General features: G+C 33.9%; 1 protein-coding gene across 1 annotated transcript in view; it reads left to right on the top strand.

Annotated features, from left to right (window-relative positions):
• Positions 1-8903: 8903 nt before the first annotated feature.
• Positions 8904-20827, top strand: part of LOC119470284 (protocadherin Fat 2-like) — a 57810-nt gene continuing 45886 nt past the window's right edge. The window contains exons 1-2 of the mRNA XM_037736585.1: positions 8904-8988; positions 10145-10294. Coding sequence (XP_037592513.1) covers positions 8904-8988; positions 10145-10294 — 235 coding nt within the window. The remainder of the gene's footprint in view (positions 8989-10144; positions 10295-20827) is intronic.

Consider the following 20827-nt stretch of genomic DNA (forward strand, 5'->3'; position numbering starts at 1 on the left):
AAAATTAATCTCGTTTGTGAGCTAACTGAAGAGGACCAATGATTAGTAGCACAAACAATAGCCAGTACCATAGACATCTTAATTGGTTCACCACACATTTTGTGGAAAAGTAAAGATGAGCAAACCTTTCACTTGATAGGTACTAAAACTGTTGTGCTTGGATCTGCTGCAGACAAGAGCAGAGCTTTTAATGAAAATTTTTAAAAAGTGGGATCAAGAAGCATTTCTTCAAAGAGTAGTCAGAGGAGATTAAATATGGCTTTACCAATATACTGAGGACAAAGAACAATAAAAACAATGGCTACCAAGGGGTGGCAGTGGTCCAGTCAAAGCAAAAGCAGATCAGTCAAGAGCAAAGGTCACAGCAAAAGTTTTTTGGGGATGCTCAAGACATTTTCCTTATTGACTTCCTGGAGGGCCACAGAACGATAACATCTGCTTGTTATGAGAGTGTTTTGAGAAAGCTAGCCAAAGCTTTAGCAAAAAAATGCCCCAGAAACTTCACCAGGGAGTTCTTCTTCACCACAACAATGCTCCTGCTCATACCTGTCTTCAGACAAGAGCAATACTGTGAGAGTTTTGATAAGAAATCATTAGTCATCCACCTTACAGTCTGACTTGGCTCCTCTGACTTCTTTTTGTTTCCTATTCTAAAAATTTGTTAAGGGCACTCATTTTTCCCCAGTTAATAATGGAAAAAAGACTGCATTGACATGGTTAAATTCTCAGGACTCTCAGATTTTTCCGGATGGACTAAATGACTGGTATTATTGCTTACAAAAGTGTCTGGAACTTGATGTAGCTTGTGTTGACAAAGTTTGTATTTTTATTTTTAGTCTTTTAACTCCATTTTTCCATAAACTTTTTGAAGTTCCCTCCTACATATCTCACATACATACACACACACCAATTATATAAACATACAAATCTCTAAATCTGTCTATCTGGTCCTGGGTAGAACTATGAAATCTGTGTTAGAGGCATTCCAAAATTCATTTTAATGTAATAAATCAAATCCTCGCACTTTTCTCAGAGCCAGCTTTTATAGGAGACTGAATTCAGAAAGAATGTGATGTAAAATCTTTGCCATAGTTTGTCCCTCATGTTTATTCTTTCAAATAATGATTAAACCTGGCATTCTTCCAGTTACTGAAAATGCCTCCTTGAGGGAAAAAAAAAAACCAACTACATCCCTTCCCTGAAACCTTCCCTAAAACTGTTGACATAGTAGTGAGTGTACATAGAAAATAGATACTATACTTTAAACAATTGCATAGTATGTTAAAGGATGATAAATTCTATGGAAGAAAATAAGAAATAGGGAATGGGAAAAATGAGGAGTTGCTATTTAAATCAGACAATGAAGGTAAATTTCAATAAGAAAATGATAATTGAGCAAAAAATTGATGGAGTTAATGATACTAGACATGCAAACATCTAAGAGAAGAATTTCCAGGCAGAGAGAATGCTCATTTCCAAGAGCTCGGGACAGTAATGTGTCTGGTAGAATGTACTTGACAAAGAATTTGGGATTTTAATATTAGGTTCTAAGAGAATATACATGCTTAAGACTCAAAGTGAGTAAATTCTCATGGTAGAACTTACTCCAGAATATCATGATAGACAAAATCTTGTTCATTCATTCATTCATTCAAAGACCAGATAGATACAAGTCTTTCCTTGTCCTCAGCACTGGAAACACAAACATGAGCTAGACAAACAGGGAAAAATTCATGTCAATGTAGCATTACATGCCATAGAATAAATGCCACAGGAGAGTGCACAGAACACTTTTGGGTAATAGTAGAGGGAGGGGATGTCTAAGTATTCTGGGGAAGTCATGAATGGCTTCACTAAGTAAGTGACGTTTGATCTAGTTCATAAACAATTTGTAAGTTCACAAGAAAGTAATGAGAGAGATGCATTTTTGGGCACAAAATCACATCTGTAATGGAAGTATTGAAGAGAATATGAAAAAGTATTGTATTTGGTGGATGTATGGTACATTAGAGGGGAAAAAATGAGTAAAATGTAAAATACTCCATGCTAAGTGGTTTGGACTCTCTCTTCTATAAGAAGAAAGTTTAACTATAAAAATGACATAATGAGGTTTGTAAATTACCACTATTTGATGGTGGATGTGGAGGATGAATTGCACCATGCAAGCAACCATCTCCAGTTACCAGCCATTCATAAGAGGTCCCTGTATATACATATGTAAAGATGCTTTAATTCTTCAGGGAAAGCTTTATAACATTACGTAGGAATCTTACTGCTAGTGTTGATGTAGAACAGAACTCAGAATAGGATAGGTTACTTCCGAAAATATTCAAATCACAATCCCATGGGGGTGTTCAATATGAGGGTCTACGAAATTCCATTCTGGACTTTGAGTTATTTAATGAGGTATCCTAAATAACTCTAAAGCAATATAAAATATTTGTTGAGTGTTTCTCATATATCCTGTATTGTGCTAGTTCCTTTTATGCATTACCTCATATACTCTTCATAACAGCTCTGAGGTAGTTATTATAACTTTCCACATATTATAAATGAAAAAAAAAAGATTTCTAGGGAAGTTAAGCTATGTGCACAGATAAAATAGCTTTTTTTTAAAAAAAATCTGGTATTTTGATTGCAAGTGTGATGCTTTACCACTTCCCTGAAAATTTGTCAGATTTTTAAGTTTGTAGCATTCGGGTATTAAGGCATAACATGTGAAATCATTTCTCTTCTACAGGTTTTGACCTGGGGCTCGTTTATGCATTCAAAAAATACGTTTTGGTGACTAGAAACATAATGATTTCTTGTGGCATGAAATGTGAAGGGTCTGAGATTTTACCTTACTTGCAAGCTGAGAGGTTGACTTCACACAGGTTCATCTATGCTGCTACAAGACATAAGACTTTGGGGTCAGATATCCAGGACATTATTATTATTCACAGTAATTGCAGAAGCCAGAGTGCCAGCATTCACACTGGTTCCCTCAGTCCCAAATCCTAAAAAGTTAGGCAAAGAGGGCCAAGTGATGCCTGCACATGACAAGGCTGGGTTAAAGAGGAATTTTGAGATTAAGGAACTCCAATCTTTCATAAGGGACATTAAGTCTACCTGATCTTTGCTCAGGAAGGAGAGCTCATCCCACCATCACTACTTTATACACTTGAAATCCCATGTAATCCTCAAAATGCAAACATTTCTGAGAATTTGACCTGGGTAATCTAAGCTAAGTTCTATTCCACTGCCATATGGAAGATTATTTTTATTATATCTTTAATAAGACAGTGTGGAATTTATTTTTATCAAAGTGCAGTAACTGTAACCCTTTGGTAGTTTGTGATGCCAAAGTTGAAGGATGAGTATGCTTCAGTTGTATTTTTCTAACACTGTGACTGGTTGAATCATATACACCCTTATTTGTTCTCAGCAGTAGAGAGATACTGTTGGCAAAATAATTTTTAAAGAACCATTACCACTGGATAATGTTCCAGGTCATCCTGAATTTCTTAGGGTCATGAATGAAAATGTGAAAATTTGTATTTTACCACCAAGCACAACTTTATTAAGTCAGTCAGTGGATAGACTACAGAATTATTTCAACTTTTAGACCCTATAACTTTATATGAATTTTCAGACAGGCCATTGACACTAAAACTGAAGATCATGCAATTAACCTTAGCTCATCTTTGGATAAATATGACTTAAAGCAAGCATTAGAAATCATGAGAGCATTCAGAAGGTAAAGCGAGTAATATTTGTGATGTATTGCAGAAACATTTATCACACTGTGCAAATAACTTTTCAGCATTCTAAGTTAACATAAATGGAGTTAATAGAAAAAAAAAAAATCCTGATTGTGGGAATGTTGGCACTGCCCGGTTTGAGAAACATCAGGTATGCAGCCAGAAGAACTTAGCAAAGGTGACATTAACCAAAATGAAGAAAGTGGTTGTGCTTAAAAGGATGATGATGTCCTGAAGGAAATGACATTGTCAAAAAACTTCACATTAAAGGAAATCTCAAAGATATTTTACAACACTGAAAGTGCAAATAATAAAATGTGTGAAGCCAATTCAAACTTAGAAAGAAATAGGATAATTCACTATGGCCCAGAAAAGTTCCTTGCTCCATAACAGACAGCAAGCACTGTTTAAACTGCTCTTGAAATGTCTTTCTTAACAGAGAAATAAAAGATTTTTAATTCTAATTTACAGTGTATTAATTATTGTTTTACTATTTCTTTCACCTCTATCAATTTCTAAGCTATCGTAAAAATTAAGTTTTGACAAATTTTTTTAAAATACTGTAACAATTATTTTTCCTATGGATTATTGATTTGCACAATTTCAGCTTACACAGGCATTTTTACAGTCCTGCAATACCGTATAAAGCAAATACTTTATATATATATATGATTATTTATGATATAAATATATATTACACATGCCAGAGATTGTTTCATAAGCACGAATTGTGTAAGTATCTTTATATGTTCCTGACAACTTGTTTTTGGTACTCATTACCTCTTACATAGAAAGTTATAAATCTACCATTCACTTCCCCATTTTCTCATCTTGCTAATCAACCCACAGTGTCCTTTCATGTGAATCTTTCTGAAATACATTTGTTGTCATGTTGTAGCCTTTCTCAAAAATGAATAATGAAAAGCGTCTGTGAATTGTATTAAATAAGAATATATTCCTGCTATCCTACTTTTGGTCATGCTACCTTCTCCACCAATGTCTCATTTTCCTTTTATCATCTTCCATTTATTATATGAATGTATATATTGAAAAATGAATGAATTAGCAAATATTTACTGATACAATATTTTATAAACATTAAATCAATTAACATTTTCCAAAATGTGATTCTTGTACATAAGGCAATGTGTTAAATGATCTATTATGGTGCTAGAAGGAAATATTAGAACTTCTTAAAAGAATAAATATTCAATTTATTTTTTTAAAATCACAAATACAAAACAGAACTAAGCTTTAATATTTAAGTAGGTATTGACATTCTTATGGTGTTCTCATGTCAAACAGTCACAAGTAGAAGGCAGAGTGGGAGTTCTGCACAGTCAAGGAAATTCTCCCATGCTTGTTCATGCTCAGCACATTGCAATCATTTAGACTTCATACAAATACAGTTGAACTGGATTTATATATTATATAATCTTGTTTAAACTAAATCTCTCTTCACTAAATAAAAAAGAAATTTAAATTCAATGAGGACAAAATGAAGATAAAAAGATTTATGTGGAGAGAGTTGGGACAAATAAATGACACTTGACATGCTTACCTCTAGCGTTAGGAGCTAAAAATTGATCTACCCAGAATTCAGCCAAACAACATTCAAAATTATTCAGAAGAAATCACAGCAGTAAATATTAATATGCACTATTGTTAATAATGAATTTTAACTTTAGTGTACATTTTTCCTGGAGATTTTTTGCTCATGGTAGCTTGGATATATCATAGGTGGCAAAATGTTAAAATTTAGCACCCAGAACATAAAGTCAGAATTATGCAATATTTTAGCAATGTTACAAATTATGTGTACATTTTGAATCTGACAAAATTTTACCAATTTAGCAATAAATGAATAACAAAAGACAGAAGTCCACATTTGACCGAGGTAATATATTTTCTTCATATAGTGGAAATTGGCTAAAAGAGATGATGTGAAATAAAAGACAAAATGTATTGCTTGTTATCACATTTTCGTTAGACGTAGAGACGTTAGGAATATAAAGAAACTCTGATTAGAACTAATCACTTAGAGGGAAAGGTTTTCTCTATAGCTGAATGGAAGTTCAGGTTTTAAACATGTCTTAGCTTATGATATCTGCAATATTCTATTTTAATAATGGAAAAATCACATTCTCTGAACTACTAAAGGAAATGTTCACTAAGTAAAACACGAACTCATCAAAATGTGAGGAGTTAAAGTGATAAATTATAAACAGAATTTATAAATATATATTTATTATAAATAGAATTTATAAATATATATTATAAATAGAATTTATAAATATATATTATAAATAGAATTTATAAATATAGTTTATAAATGTATTTTATAAATAGAATTTATAACTTATGGGGAAAAATTAAAGGGTAATTTTTATATAATGGTTGACCAGAATTCAAGCAGAGTTTAAGAATTACTTTATAGAAATAGCATCATATATGAAATACACTCATTTGCAATATTCATAAGCAAGTTTATTACAGCAAAGATGTAAAAGTTTTAAACCAGAAGTGGAAAGCAGTTATCAAAAACAGATCACACTCTAGTATTACAACGGCATGTGACAGACAGTGCAGAGCCGGACGGGAACGAAGTCGGACGCGCCTATTCTTGGAACAATGTCTCTCCAAGGAGAAGCCTGGAAGGCCTCTACATGGGTCATTGCTAGCTGGTGAGGCTCGACAGTGTTCCAGGCGACAGAGAGAGGAGGCGAATCCAAGAAGTCCTGAGGGACATAAGGAAGGCCAGCTGGCAGCTGGAGAGGCCCCTCTGGGCTCCAGGAGGCAGTGACCACTGGTCACTGGAACAGCGGCGGTATTTTGCTTTGAAGAACTACTTTGTCAGCGCAGTGATGGGTTGTGCGCGGTGAGTCAAAAATAAAGAATACGCAAAGTACAACCAACACCACAATCCAAACAATACAAGAACAAGTCGAATCATTACTCAAAAATTTTAGCGCCAAGTCAATGCAAACAAAAGCAAAAGCAGTGATAGATACTTTTATTAAAAAGCTGGAAGAAAACTACAATTGAAAAATGCAGATTTGATTTACCATCAATTAAGGAAGTATTGGATATGCCGGCAATATGAAGAGACCAGACTGATTGGACTGATTCTTAAAATGATACTGTTTAAAGATGTAGAATTCAATATTTTATGCTTTCTTTAATAAAAACAGAAGTATTTAAACTTGGGGGAAAAAAGAAAAAACAAACAAAAAACACCAGATCCCTTAGAATCATAACGTTTTATAAAGAGATAAGGCATAATAATATTTTACACCCTACATATTTACTTGTGATCCCATGGTGTCATGTTTAAAGAATTGTCAAATTTAAGGATGAGCTACATATTTTTCCATTAGAAAAGGACACGTTTTCCAACTCTATTAATTTATTATTAAACAAATACAATTTAATAATATAAGTCTGAAATTTATTATTTAAAATATTTTATAATATGCAAGCGCTTCAGGAAAGACAATAAGAAGTACTTTTTCAGTCTCATAAAGAAAATTTTGGCATTCACTAATGAATAAGAAAGCAATTGGCATCTGAAAGAAACTCCGTATGGAGAGGCTTATTTGAAAATGTTTCCATTTTCTTCAAACCACTGCAATTGTGTCACCTATACAAACACTTATCTGCCTACTTTTACTGGAAAACAGAATTTTCTAATCAGTTTCAAAATATTCCACGTGAAAAATGTCAGTAAGTTTTAAACTAACTGGTAAAAATGTAAAATGAAATACTATCCAAGTTATTTGAAATAAAATTAGATTGCCATCAAGGATGAAGAATATTTTACAGCAGTCTATATTCAATACTTTTGAGTACTGGTAGATAAAACCGAAAAATGAGTTCATGATTTGTTAAGCATTAAATGATGCACTTCTATTTAGTTATACATATATTTGTGAGGGATATTTGGGATTCTTGGCATTTTTAGAGCCACTGAAGCTGAACCTTGATCTTTGCTTTGAACATGTAGTATCATATATTGTAATATCATGTTTTCAATAAGAATAAAGAATATTCATTTTTCTACTCCAAATATTATTAAATAAATATATACTTTATTAAACAGATATATGTATGATACTTGACATTTATTGTATAATTAATGAATAAAATTAGTTTTAATACTATGATTTATCTTTAGATGATTCATTTCATTATGAAAATTATTTAATATATAATAAATACTACAAAATGTTATTTGTAATATTTTAGAAACAGAAAACATTTTACTGTAGTATATTTGTATCATTTGCAATTTAATAATATTTATGATATGTGATAGGTATAATGTAATACAATATTTTCCATGTTTATAGCATTCTTTTGCATTTATTCTAGTTTTTATGTGTATTTCACGAGCATATAAAATATACCATGCTGTGGCACATTTAAATAATTTATGAATATAGAGATGCAAATATATTGAGAGAAACACGCTAAAAACTATTTTTCTAATAGGATTCTGCTTTCAAGACTTTGGTGCTTCAAAGCCTCGTTTTTGAGAAGCCACCATTTTGAAGATTTCTCTCTTTTGTCCTCTTTTAGAAGTGTTTCCTTCATTGTCTAAACTTTCATGTTCTTTTATTGAAACATGTTACCCACTCTGTTGTGGTATAGTCATTTTTATCCAGCCATTATCTTTGCTAGGTTACAGATTACCTAAGAGTGGGTCTTGCTTATCTTTGGAGTTAACTCAGCCAACAGCAGAGTGGTTAGTATGCAACTAGTGGCACTCGGAAATAATACTGAATGATCTCAGGGCTTGCAAATATATATGAAGCCATATTACAAATAATTCTTTATTCTACTTGCAGAACACATTCTATTAGGTAAACAGGGATTAAAAATTACATCACTTGAGCTTCTTGCCAAAAATTCTCGCTAGGATACTCCACATCAACTCTAAAGACTTATGTTTTTAAATTGTTGCTATATAATGATCCTAGCCTTGATGATAATCTTCTTACTGGTATATATGGGAAACAGACACCAAAGCTGAAATATGACCAATGTGCATAATCACTCAAATAAATAGAATAAAACTATTGGCTTCAATATTGAATAACAATTTATTGACTTGTTGGCTTAATTTGCATAAAGATTGAAATTTTATAAATAGTCAAAGCCATGTACTTGTTTGTAGAAATTGCTAAGGGCAAAAGGGGAGCTGGTCTAAATATGAACATCTTCAAGACTTTACTCATATGCACAGGTTTATATAAATTTGATGTTTCATTTGTTTTTAAGGAAATTAAGCTTAATTGTTAGTTAAGGAATTTGAATCCCTGCTGAGATCCTTTTAATTCATTGAATATTTCTTTCTGGTTTTTATTATTGGTGTTTGTGTTTGTGTGTGTGTATGTGTCTGTGTGTGTGTGTGTGTGTGAGAGAGAGAGAGTGATATTATATAATGAACAAAAAACTCAACTCTTAATCCTGGATTATTTTAGACAGTATTCTTTTTCCATAAGAGTCTTCTTTTTGTAGAGTAATTTGCTATGTAAAAATATTTCTCTGTTACATGACAGAAAGTCATATAAAATATTATTTATCAGTTTATTAATATTTTAAACATTAAGTTATTTTTTATATTTCTTATATAATTTCCTTTTAGTCATATTACATATTCTGGGAATAAGTTTCAGAATATGCCTATTTCTGTTTTCCACTGTAGAGGTACAGCATCATGTAATTTATATTGGGTTGGATATTTCTTATATATAATATTTCCTTTTAGTCATATTACATATTCTGGTAATAAGTATTAGAATATGCCTATTTCTGTTTTTCACTGTAGAGGTACAGTGTAAGATCACAATTAAACCAAAAGCAGATCTTTTCTTTCTAATAAAAAGAAAAGCAGTGAAAATAATTAAGAAAATTAAGAAAGCTAATTTCCTTGATTTTTTAAATTAGCATTTTAAATTGTAATACAACAAACTTCATTAAAATATAGCTTATGTGAGCATGTGAAATGATTTCACTGAAATGGTCAAAAAACTGACAGAAGAAATTAGTAAAACTTGCTTTTGAAATAATCATTCTGTATGATAATTGTTAAATTCATGTTGGTGAAAGGAATAAAGATATATTATAGCTGGGATCTAAACTTGTACTCTCCTGCAAGTTTGTTCTGCAGTTTATTACTAAAAAACCATACTGATATGTTAGTTAAGAAAAAAACCTTACTCAGTTTTAGATGAAACTTTTTACCCTACTCCAACTTCAGCTATGGTTGTAGTGTATCGAGAAAAACACATGGAAATACTGATAAAATATTGATTGTTGATAAAATTGTTCATTTTAATATTTTTTCTTGGTGTTAAGAAGTCTTTGTATTACTTCATCAGTGTTTTCACACATTAAAGCAGAAATTCAGATTTTAATTAACTCAGTGAATTTGCCTGAAAATATGCTTCCTGGAACACAACTAAGTCGTGCTTATGATAAAGATGTGGCTGGAAAGGGAGATGTCTACCATTTTCTGAATAAAACAAAGGATTTTGTCATTGATGCCAGTAAGTAATATGTGACATTTATATGTTTATTTGCTTTATAGTTATTACTTTTTAATTTTATTTTTATAATTGACATAATAATTGTACATATTTAGGGGGTACATAATGTTGTTTCCACACATATAATTTATAGTGATCAGATCAGAATAATTGGCATATCTATCATCTCATACCTTTATCACTTCTTTGTGTCTGTAATAGTCAATATCCTCCTTCTAGCTATTTGAAACTATATATTATTTTTAACTATAGTCATACTACAGTGCTTAGTACCAGTGCTTAACACCAGAACTTATTCCTCCTACCTAGCTGCAATTTTGTAGCTTTTAACAAGTCTCCCTATCCCTCCCTTCCTTCCTTCCTTGTATTTCTCCCAGTCTCTAGTATCCTCTGTTCTACTTATTACTTCCATGAAATCAATATTTTTTAGCTTCGACGTATGAGTAAGAACACATTTAAAGTTTAGACTTTAAAGAAAATTATTTCCTTGAACCCAAGTGGTACATTAAGTTTCTTGGTTAAAACTTGCTGCAGATATTCACATAAATTAAACACAATTTCTAACGGGTCTTCCTGTTCCTGCCTTGCCCCATATTTGTGATATCACAACATTGTCACAGGTTGGTTCCTGAAAATGTAAAATTTTTATTCATAACAATGACATGAGAGTCATCTCATTCTTTTCAGGAAAAAAGATACCCTTTGAATAATAGGAAAGAGGATATATCCATTATCTGTCTATCTATCACCTATCTACCTTTATAATGCATGTAAACACACTTAATAAAATTTGCATTCTAAGATATATGCAAGGCCAGAATTTCATAAAACTTCCTATTATTCTATAAGCAGTTACTATGAAACACAGTGATTATGTAAGTCAACCAAGCAAATCCATTATCTATGGGATTTTCTTATTTCCTCTCTTATACTTATTTTCACATAGATGTCTGAAATAAATGGTAATAATATTAGAATAGGAAAAGATAATTTTACTTTATAACAATGATAACTTTTCAGATATTAGATTTTATATGAAAATAAAGGGATACTACCAACAAAGTTGGTCTGTGGGTTAGCATATCTCTTTTATTTATTTCAAAACAACCCCTGCCCAAACTTAACTTTATAGCGCATTTAAACTATAAAAACTAACAATTGCCCTTGGTTTAGATAGCAAAGTGAATCACCTTGCCTCCTAATTCTCATACCATTGGAACAATTTCAATTTCCTGACCTAGTTCTACCCTATCACTAAATTTCAAAAATTAATTTAAGCATCATCACATTTCAAAGTTATTTCTTAACAGTCCTAAATTCAAGCTCTGAAAAGCTTGGCCAAAAATTGTTCCTTTAAGGCAAAAAACAATAGAGTGTAGACGAATATTTTTTTGTACTAATTTCAAGAAAATTAGTACAAAAATTACATTAAAAATTAACTAATTAAATGCTAAGACTGTGTCCCTTTTATAAAGAACCAAATGTAAAATTTCTGCTTGCCAAAATTCTAGACCCAGTTTTAGGTAGACTTTGCCTGTTTTCTTCCAAAGTACTTGTGGTGAATTGGGGTGCCCATGGTAGCGACAGATGATACTTTAGGATGGATAGTTACATAAACTTTTGAGTTTGATCTGAGAACACAGTGAAAAGTAGTGAAGTTCTCCATTAGTTTTCTCCAAAACGAATCCTGGTTTGCTGACTACCAACCCTGATATTGTCAGTGGTTGAGAACTAACTGTGGACTGGAATTTTTCTCAAAAAGAAGTATTAATACATTAGTCCGTGAAGCCAAAAAATACATATTATTGTTTCTACTCCTCACATCATCCTGTACCTAACCAGGTGGCTGGATGATAGGTTCTCAGTTGGTTCAGTGAAAAAGTGTGACATTGAAAATGTCACATTTAAAACAACAGCATTTAACAACTCCCATTTAAAACAACAACAAAAAATACGTAACAAAGTATTTGTTTTCACAATCCAGAATCCAACCAATGCTAACTGCAAACTCAAATGTTTCTGAAGTCCTCTGACAAAAGAACAACCTATTTTCTTACCATGATGTTTTTTATTCAGCATATTGATTTCTACAGTTATATACAATTTTAATTAGATGTTAATTCTGAAATGAGATGTAAGGCAGTATAGCTGTTTTATTTACATTTAAGATATTTGTAAAAATGTGTGTGTTTATTTGTGTGGTATTCTCAGAAAATGTTATAATATTGCTGAACATAATTTTTATAAATCAAAGGTTTTTAAAACAAAAAGAATTTTACATCTTATTCACACCAAATGTCACCCCACTTGAATGATTTACCAGTGGCTGAACACAACTCCACACACTTAGAATAAGCTCACTCTTTTCCACCGAACTCAATTTCAACCTCTGTTGATTCACCTGTTCCCTTTTCTCTCAGTCTACAGGATTGTGCTCTAAATCTCAAATTTTGAGTAACAACTGTTTCCTTCTGACTAGGGTCAGATACTGGAAACCTTCCTTTAGTAGTAGAGTTTCTGATTTCTGTTAGTTAGATTGGAATAAGACCCATCTTCTCAGACTGCCTAATTGCCTGCCGTTCTGACCCAGCGCATTTTTTTTTCCTGTGTGTCCTCTGCTAGAAGCGATACCACAAACCTTGGCCTGACTCCCAAATGAATCTCCCATCCTCTTTGCACAACACTTACCAGTTAATATAGAAATATTTGAATCTGATTTTTCAGAAAATATGTGCCCCCTAAACTCAACTCTCAAGCTTTTTGTGTTCTTATACTTTTCAGTGGTGCCCCGTGAAACGGTAATGGCCTTTATATGGTAAATAAATAGACAAATAAAATCCCTTGCTTTCTCAACCTGTTTTGTGACATTTCCCTACATCTTGGCTTTAACTGAAATTTGCTGTCCTATGGGATGACCGCAGCATGCCTCAAGCTGATGTTATTCATTCTCCCACACATCTCATATCACTGGGTCAGGAAGTGGGAGTCGGCATTCTTTTCACTCCACAAAGCTGATTCCTGACCATTGCCCTGATCCTCTTTGGAAACTCCCTTGCTCATTTGAAGCTCGGGATGTTTGGCTCCTTACCAAATCGCACTAATCACTCTCAGTTGAGTCCTGGGGACTTGAATATATCACTCACAGAGTTTCTCCCTATCTCAGATCCGGCCACCACCTTTTAGTGTACTTCGATATTCACATTTTGGCCTATCCAGCCCTCCAGATTCTCAGTCCCTTTACTTTATTTGGTGTAAATCACATACTCCTATGGCTGCACCCAGAACTTCATCAGCACCCAGAACAATATTACTTCATATTCTTAATTTCAGAATCCCACTCCTAATGCTTTTCAAATCTTTTATTCGGTTATCCTTACTATACATTTTATCATATCTGAAGTCAACAATCCATTGATTTATTCTTTTGCTCCATCATCACCTCTTTTCTTTACTTTCCTATCTGGCAGTATGATCCATCTTTCAACCTTTCCTGGACAATATCTTCAGATAATTTGCCCTGTACTTCTGTAAACTTTATCCATGAAAACTGCAATTTGAGACCCAGTAATTGATGTACCTAAGCTCATGAATATTGCTGGAAAAAAAATCACATAAGCCAGCTTATTAACTTTAAATTTTGCTTGGCCCCACATGCTTTTTGGTAGTTCTTCAAAATTTCTCTAGTTAGATCTCTCTTTAATTTGCCAAGTTGGTTATATTAGAATTTCTCCAGGCTCGTATCATTTCACCTGAAACCTTTTTTCTTGGCAGATAAAATCAGCTTACAAATTTGTGGAAAAATATAAGCAGTCAAGAGGGAAATTCCTTAGGCTATTTGCTATGTATAGTTAGTTATTTGCAATGAACTCCTTCTTTTTGCTCTTCTGTTGCAAAAGAAGATTCATGCCTTCCTTTGTCTACTTTCATTCCTTTCAGTTTGGTTGAGTTCCATATATTCACTCCTCATATATCTTTCTACACTAATTATCCCCTTTTCCTATATTTTCTATTCTTCCTACTGATTCTTTTCTATAACTTTCAACTTATTTTATAAGTCTTCCCTATCTTAACAAAATTCACTCTTGCCCTATGTCTCTTTTCTTTTACTGTCTTCTTTTTGACATTTTATAGAACATCTGGCATTTCATCTAACTGGCTAAATATTTTTAGAGCTCTCTACAACATTTTTCTTACTCCTACACTTTCCATTTATTTTTGAACAAAGTTGTGACAGGTCACTTCAACAAGACATGCCACCATACATAGCAATATTTTTATTGTTAACAACAATGCCATATTTAAGTCTTCATCTTATATATAACCTCTCTTTAAAATTTAGAGGTAAAAACTGCTCTAGTTTTTGAAACATGCTCATTTTTTTATTCTTATGATACTATACTCTGCTAGTTTTTCCAATATATCTCCTCTTCCTGTTCTTCCTCTTCTTCCTCCTAAATTCTTCTTCTGTTTACTCTGTACATTTTTGTGTTACTCAGGGCTGCTTAGGTTTTCTTCTCTCCACATTCTACACAGTTTACCTTGCATGTATCCCTTGACTACAAACCCATCTACATATCCCTTAACTGTAATTAAAATATATATTGTAATGATCTAAAAAAAAAATATATATATATATATATATATATATATATTTGAGACAATCACTATCATGTATGGTAGACTTGCTGCCATCTACCCTTCAGAAAACTCTGTGACAGGCATGCATACTCCTTCTATCACACCTTCCACTGCCAGTCATTCACCAAATTCTACAGATTTTCAAACCTCGGCATGTTAATCTCATGTCCATGATTACTATCTCACGTCACATCCTTAAAGCTCTTGTTTTAGTGTATTTTGTGTTACTGTGAAGGAATACATGAGGTTAGGTTATTAATAAAGAAAAGAGGTTAATTTGGCTCATGCTTATGGAGGCTGTGCAAGAGGCACGTCACCAGCATCTGCTTGTCATTTGCTGAAGGATTTTATGCTGCATCAAATCAAGTCAGAGAAAGTCAAAGGGGAAGCAGACATGTGTGAAGAGGAACAAAATCTGAGTGGCATCCTGACTATAAAGCCAGGATGGGTTATAAAACAACCCACTCTCTGGAAACTAATCCATTCCCTCAAAACCAATCCAGTCTCATGAGAGGGACAGCTCACACACAGAAGGCACCAAGTCATGCATGAGAGATCTACCCCAATGACCCCAGTGCCTCTCACTAGGTCCCACCTCCCAACACCACCACACTGGGGATCAATTTCAACATGTGATTTGCTGGGGACAAATAAACAACATCCAAACCATAGCACTCGGCTTCTAGATTTTTGCACCAGCCTTCTCACTTGATTTTTTTCCTTTCAGACTTTCTTCACAATTTTCTCTTTACTGAAAGTAATTTTACTAATGTGCAAACAGAATCATATTCCCAATTTTTTTTGCTATCTATATGTAGGTGATACCACCTATAATTCTTTGCTAACTTTCTATTTTCCCCCAAAGTAAAATCCAAGTTCTTTAAACTGACATACAATTCTTTTTAAAATGTGGCTTCTGTTTATCTTTGCATACTGAAAAGATACTATTCCCCATTACATGTTCTATATTTTAGTTCAAATATATATCTCCCAATACAGAACTTTCTTCTCTCTTGAGCCTTTGCACATAGCAGGTCTTCTGCTTCCTCTATTCTTCTCCTGACTAACTCATTCACATCTTTCCTGTATTCGTTCAGAAATAGTTTCCTCCAGGAAATAATTTCAGCATCTATTCTGTTCTCAACATGAGGGTAAATGCTTCTCTTATATATTTTTAAATAATTTTTCTTTAGTAGTTTTATTTCCCTGACTGAATTCCTTGAGCACAAGGACTTTGCCTGATTCAGTTGTTGGCCCTCTTGATGTAATCTATACACGGATGTCCCTATGCTAATAAATTCTCAGTTGTATTTCTAATTCCTCACCCAACTCCTCAGATCTGCATGACTCCTGTATCTTTTTTCTGGTGCTGCATAACAAACCACCTCAAAACATAGTGGCTTCAAACAACCCTGAGTTTTATCTCTTAAAATTCTGTGGGTTGGCTGAATTATTATTTTACTGTTATTGCTTGAGTTGATTCACATGGCTGAATTCCAAAGGCTTGTTCATGTCTATTTCAACGGAAGGGTTATGTTAACCTCTGAAGCTTAGTCAAGCAATGTTCTCTAAATTAACCAAAGTTTATCTTTGGCTTCTTTAAGATGCCAAAGCCCTCCGATGCTATTCCTGGTGACTCGTCTACAAAATCCCATTGCTATATAGCAATGGAGAGACAGATTCCGGTTAGTATCACTGTATTAGTCCATTCTCACATTTCTATAAATAAATACCTGAGACTGGTTAATTTATAGATCAAGGAGGTTTAATTGGCTCATGCTTCTACAGGTTGTACAGGAAGCATGGCAGCATATGCTTGGCTTCTTGGGAGGCCTCAGGAAACTTACGGCCACTGCAGAAGGTGAAGGGGAAGCAGGCAAGTCTTTTCTGGCCAAAGCAGGATGAAGAGGAAGAGAGAGGGGGAGGTGCCACAGAGTTCTTAGGAGATCTGGTTTTTAAACAACCAGAAACCACATCTCCTAAGAACTCTATTATGGCAACAGTAACAAAGGGAAAAATTGGCCCTCACAATCCAGTAACCTCCCACCAGGTTCTACCTCCAACACTGGGGATTATAATTTGACATGAAATTTGGGTAGGAACACAAATCCAAATTGTATCAATTACATTGTAGAAAATTCTTCCTTGGTTAGCCAGTTCCTCAGAATGGGAATCCAGCTGTTTGTGCTGTGCCACAAGTTGTTTCATACATTGTCAGTACTGGTACTGGGACTTTTCTGCCCTTGTATTCTTGACACCAAATATAAGGGGTAAAAAATCTTGCTTAAAAGTGAGGGGAGGCCCACAGTATTACTCAATCAAGTTTTAGTTCTTTTAATGTAGCTGGAGGAGACTTAATAGAAGACATCATAATCAATAACCATTCAGTGGTTGAAACTATTCTTTTTCCTCCAATTTTATCCAACATTACATTTTGAGATTGTTTCTTGTGCTCTTAAGAAGGGATATATAAGCTGCACTTCAGTTTGGAAGAAGTTTAGCATTGGGTTATTCATTTTGTTATGATTTGATTTTGCTTGATTCTTACTTTGTAAGGTTGAAAAAGAAACTCTACAAAAATGTATAAGAAATTTATTTGTTCCAGTGATACTCACATTTTGTCTCTATTAAATACATTGGTTAAGACTAGTTAGTATATATAGTCTTATAAAGTATTGCCTATGGATAATAGTGGATTTCACAAAATTAAGAATATTTTTATTCTTCCTCTAATCAGTAGCTTTTGTGACTCAGGACTTTCTAAAAGAATCTCAATAATTATGTTATTTTCTTTGCTAAATATTGATATAAATTGTTTAAAGAATGCCCAGATTAAATGGACATCTTATTGCTAATAATGACAAAATTTTTAAAAAGTGTATTAGTGTCTGTATTTTTTTCATCTATACCATACTGCCCTCTTACCCATGGTTTCACTTAACTCATTTCAGTTACCCACAGATAATCACGTTGGTTATTTATTTATTTTTTTGAGACAGTATCTCACCCTGTCACCCAGACTGGGGTACAGTGGTGCAATTATAGCTCACTGCAGCCTCAAACTCCTGGTGTTAGCAATACTCCCTCCTCAGCCTCCCAAGTAGCTGGGACTATAGGCATACCCACTATGCCTAGCTAATTTTTAATTTTTCCGGTATGGAGATGGAGTCACATTATATTACTCAGGCTGGTCTTGAACTCCTGGTCTCAAGCAATCCTTTCACCTCAGCCTTTCAAAATTTTGGTGGTACAGGAATGAGCCACTGTGCCTGGCCTGTTTTTGTTAATATACGGTATTTTCAGAAACAGAGAGAACATTCTCATGATGTTTATTAGAATAAATGGTTATAATTGTTCTATTTTATTATTAGTTATTGTTGTTGATCCCTTACCATGCCTAATTTATAAATTAAACTTTATCATAGGTAGGTATGTATGTTTGTATAGGAAAAAACATAGTATATACAGAATTCTGTACTCCTTGTGGTTTTACAAATCCACTGGGGGGTCTTGAGTATATTCTCTATAGATAATGGAGCACAACCTTAGTTACTTTTATTATCGTCACTTAAATCAGCTAATTATTTTACACCCAGGTCTTAGTCTAGCCTAGTAGGGAATTGATTATTGTTGCAATAAGTAGCATATAAAAGTATCCCTGTTGAGGCAGTATGTCACTTTTGACCACAGATAATTATCAGTGATAAGGTTTATCTAGGTGCTAGCAAAAAATAATGTCGGATCTGTTTTATGACTTTGGGATAAGCTCATAATAATTAATGAGATTGAGCAGAAACAAATGACAAAACTTTTTCCTCTGTTAATAAAAATTAGGCATGTACTGTGATGATAATATGATCTCTGTCACTGATGGTCCTATAATCTTTGGGAATGATATTCCATGAAAACATTCAAGATAAAGATACGGTTTACTATTAATAGAAGTCTGAATCATGAAATGTTTTGAAAGGAAAATAAGTCAATATTAAATATTTTCTATCATCTCTATGTTTTAAATCTTATTCTTGTGAGGCAGCCAAAATATATTTAGAACTATTTCCCTTTTTGTTTCCTTTCCTTCAATTAAAGATTCAGATGATGCATGTTAATTGTGTGACTTTCGGTTGACAACATAATCTCCAATTTAAGTTCTTTTTAAAGGAGTTAAAATCTGTAATGCCAAAATTTTTTAAGATACAAAAGGTATGTTTCTGTGTGCCTATGGTAATTATAATTTGTATCTCTTTCATAGGTTCTGGCGTAATCACTACTACCAAAATATTTAATTATGAAACAGATCCAATAAGATTTCTTCTGATAGTTGATACTGGGGAGCTCTATAGATGTGTTTTGACCATTAACATCATTGATGTTCCTGAACCGCCAAACTGTACTGCTGATCTCCAGTTTTCTTCAGGCACAGGTAGATGCATTATCTTCCATAGTTTACTCCTAAAACCTATGTATAATGAAAGAGGCCAGGCAAACTCCTTCAGTTAGAGATGATTCAATGATTTTTAAAATTATTCATATAATATGTGTTTATATAAATATACAAAAATATGTAGAGACCTTCACGTTTATAAGAAAACAAACTCTCTAAGGAATAATTTGAAAAACATCTTTATGCTATAAAAATTTTCACACCACAATTATGAGGTAGGAGAGCAAATACATTGAAAACAGCAATAAAGATTCTACAAAAGACTTGCTTTAAGAGAGGTAAGACAGGAGAGAAAAATATGAATAGAAGGTATTCATAACTTAATATAAATTTAAACTTTCACTTATAAAAATGCTACAGATAATAATTTAGTTTTAATACCCTAAGGTTAAAATGGTATTTTAGTTTTCCAAAGGAGATAGCACAATCAAAAATGTGCAAAAATAAATGTTTTAATTATAATATGATCATAGAAATAAAATACACTTGTATTATAAAATCATCTACTGTGTATGATTGTGGCGGTGGGGGGGTGTTGACCAAGTCCAAGATATAAGAAAAGTTTTCCCTAAAGTATTGACAATTTACTTTAGTTCTAAACTCCGGGAATAGTAAATAAGCAAAAAAGGAGAGAGAATAACATTGCATGCAGAGGGAACTGTAGGTATAAATGCCCTGAGGCAGCATAGAACATGTTGACTAATAATAATTGGAAGTCGGGGGAGGATCCAAGATGGCCGTTTAGGAACAGCTCAGGATTGCAGCTCCCAGTGAAAGCACAGAGGGTGAGTGGACGCCGCATTTTTATTGCCCACAGACTAGGCAATTCCCAGATGGAGAAGCTCCACAGGTCACCAGCGCAGCTGTTTCGGCCAGCACGGCTGTGTGGGCCGGCGCCGCTGCTTTGCCCTGCAGGCTGCTTTGCCCTGCGCAGCTGCTTTGTTGGCGCCCCGGAGCAGCAGTTCTCCATACAAAATACACCGGTCTGGGTGCCCTTTTGGCTGGTGATTGGAATCACAGGAAGTTGCCCATCTGTCTGTTTAAAAAGGGGACTGAGCAGGGAACCAGGACAGTAGATTCCAGGGTAAAAACAAACAAACAAACAAACAAAAAAACGCGCCACAAACCGCAGTGCCACTGTTTAAGCCAGCGCAGTGAGTGGCCGCAGGGGAAAACAAACAGACCCTGGTGCATCTTCAACAGGCGACTGCAACACCAACTTAAAAAAGGCTCTGAGGCAGGGAGCCAGGCGATCAGGCTTGGCTGATCCCACCCCCACAAAAGAATAGCAACCAGAAACTCTGGATTGAGAGTTTCACAGCAAGCGCAGCTGAACCCGGGACGGTCCAGCTCTGTGGGGGAGGGGCGTCAGCCATTACCAAGACAGCCCACCACTATGGAAGTAGTCAGCCAATGCTGAGGCAGCCCGCCGTTGCCAAGGCAACCCACCA

This window comes from Cebus imitator, unplaced genomic scaffold (genome assembly GCF_001604975.1).
Source record: "Cebus imitator isolate Cc_AM_T3 unplaced genomic scaffold, Cebus_imitator-1.0 Scaffold26, whole genome shotgun sequence".
NCBI classification, from domain to species: Eukaryota; Metazoa; Chordata; class Mammalia; order Primates; family Cebidae; genus Cebus; species Cebus imitator.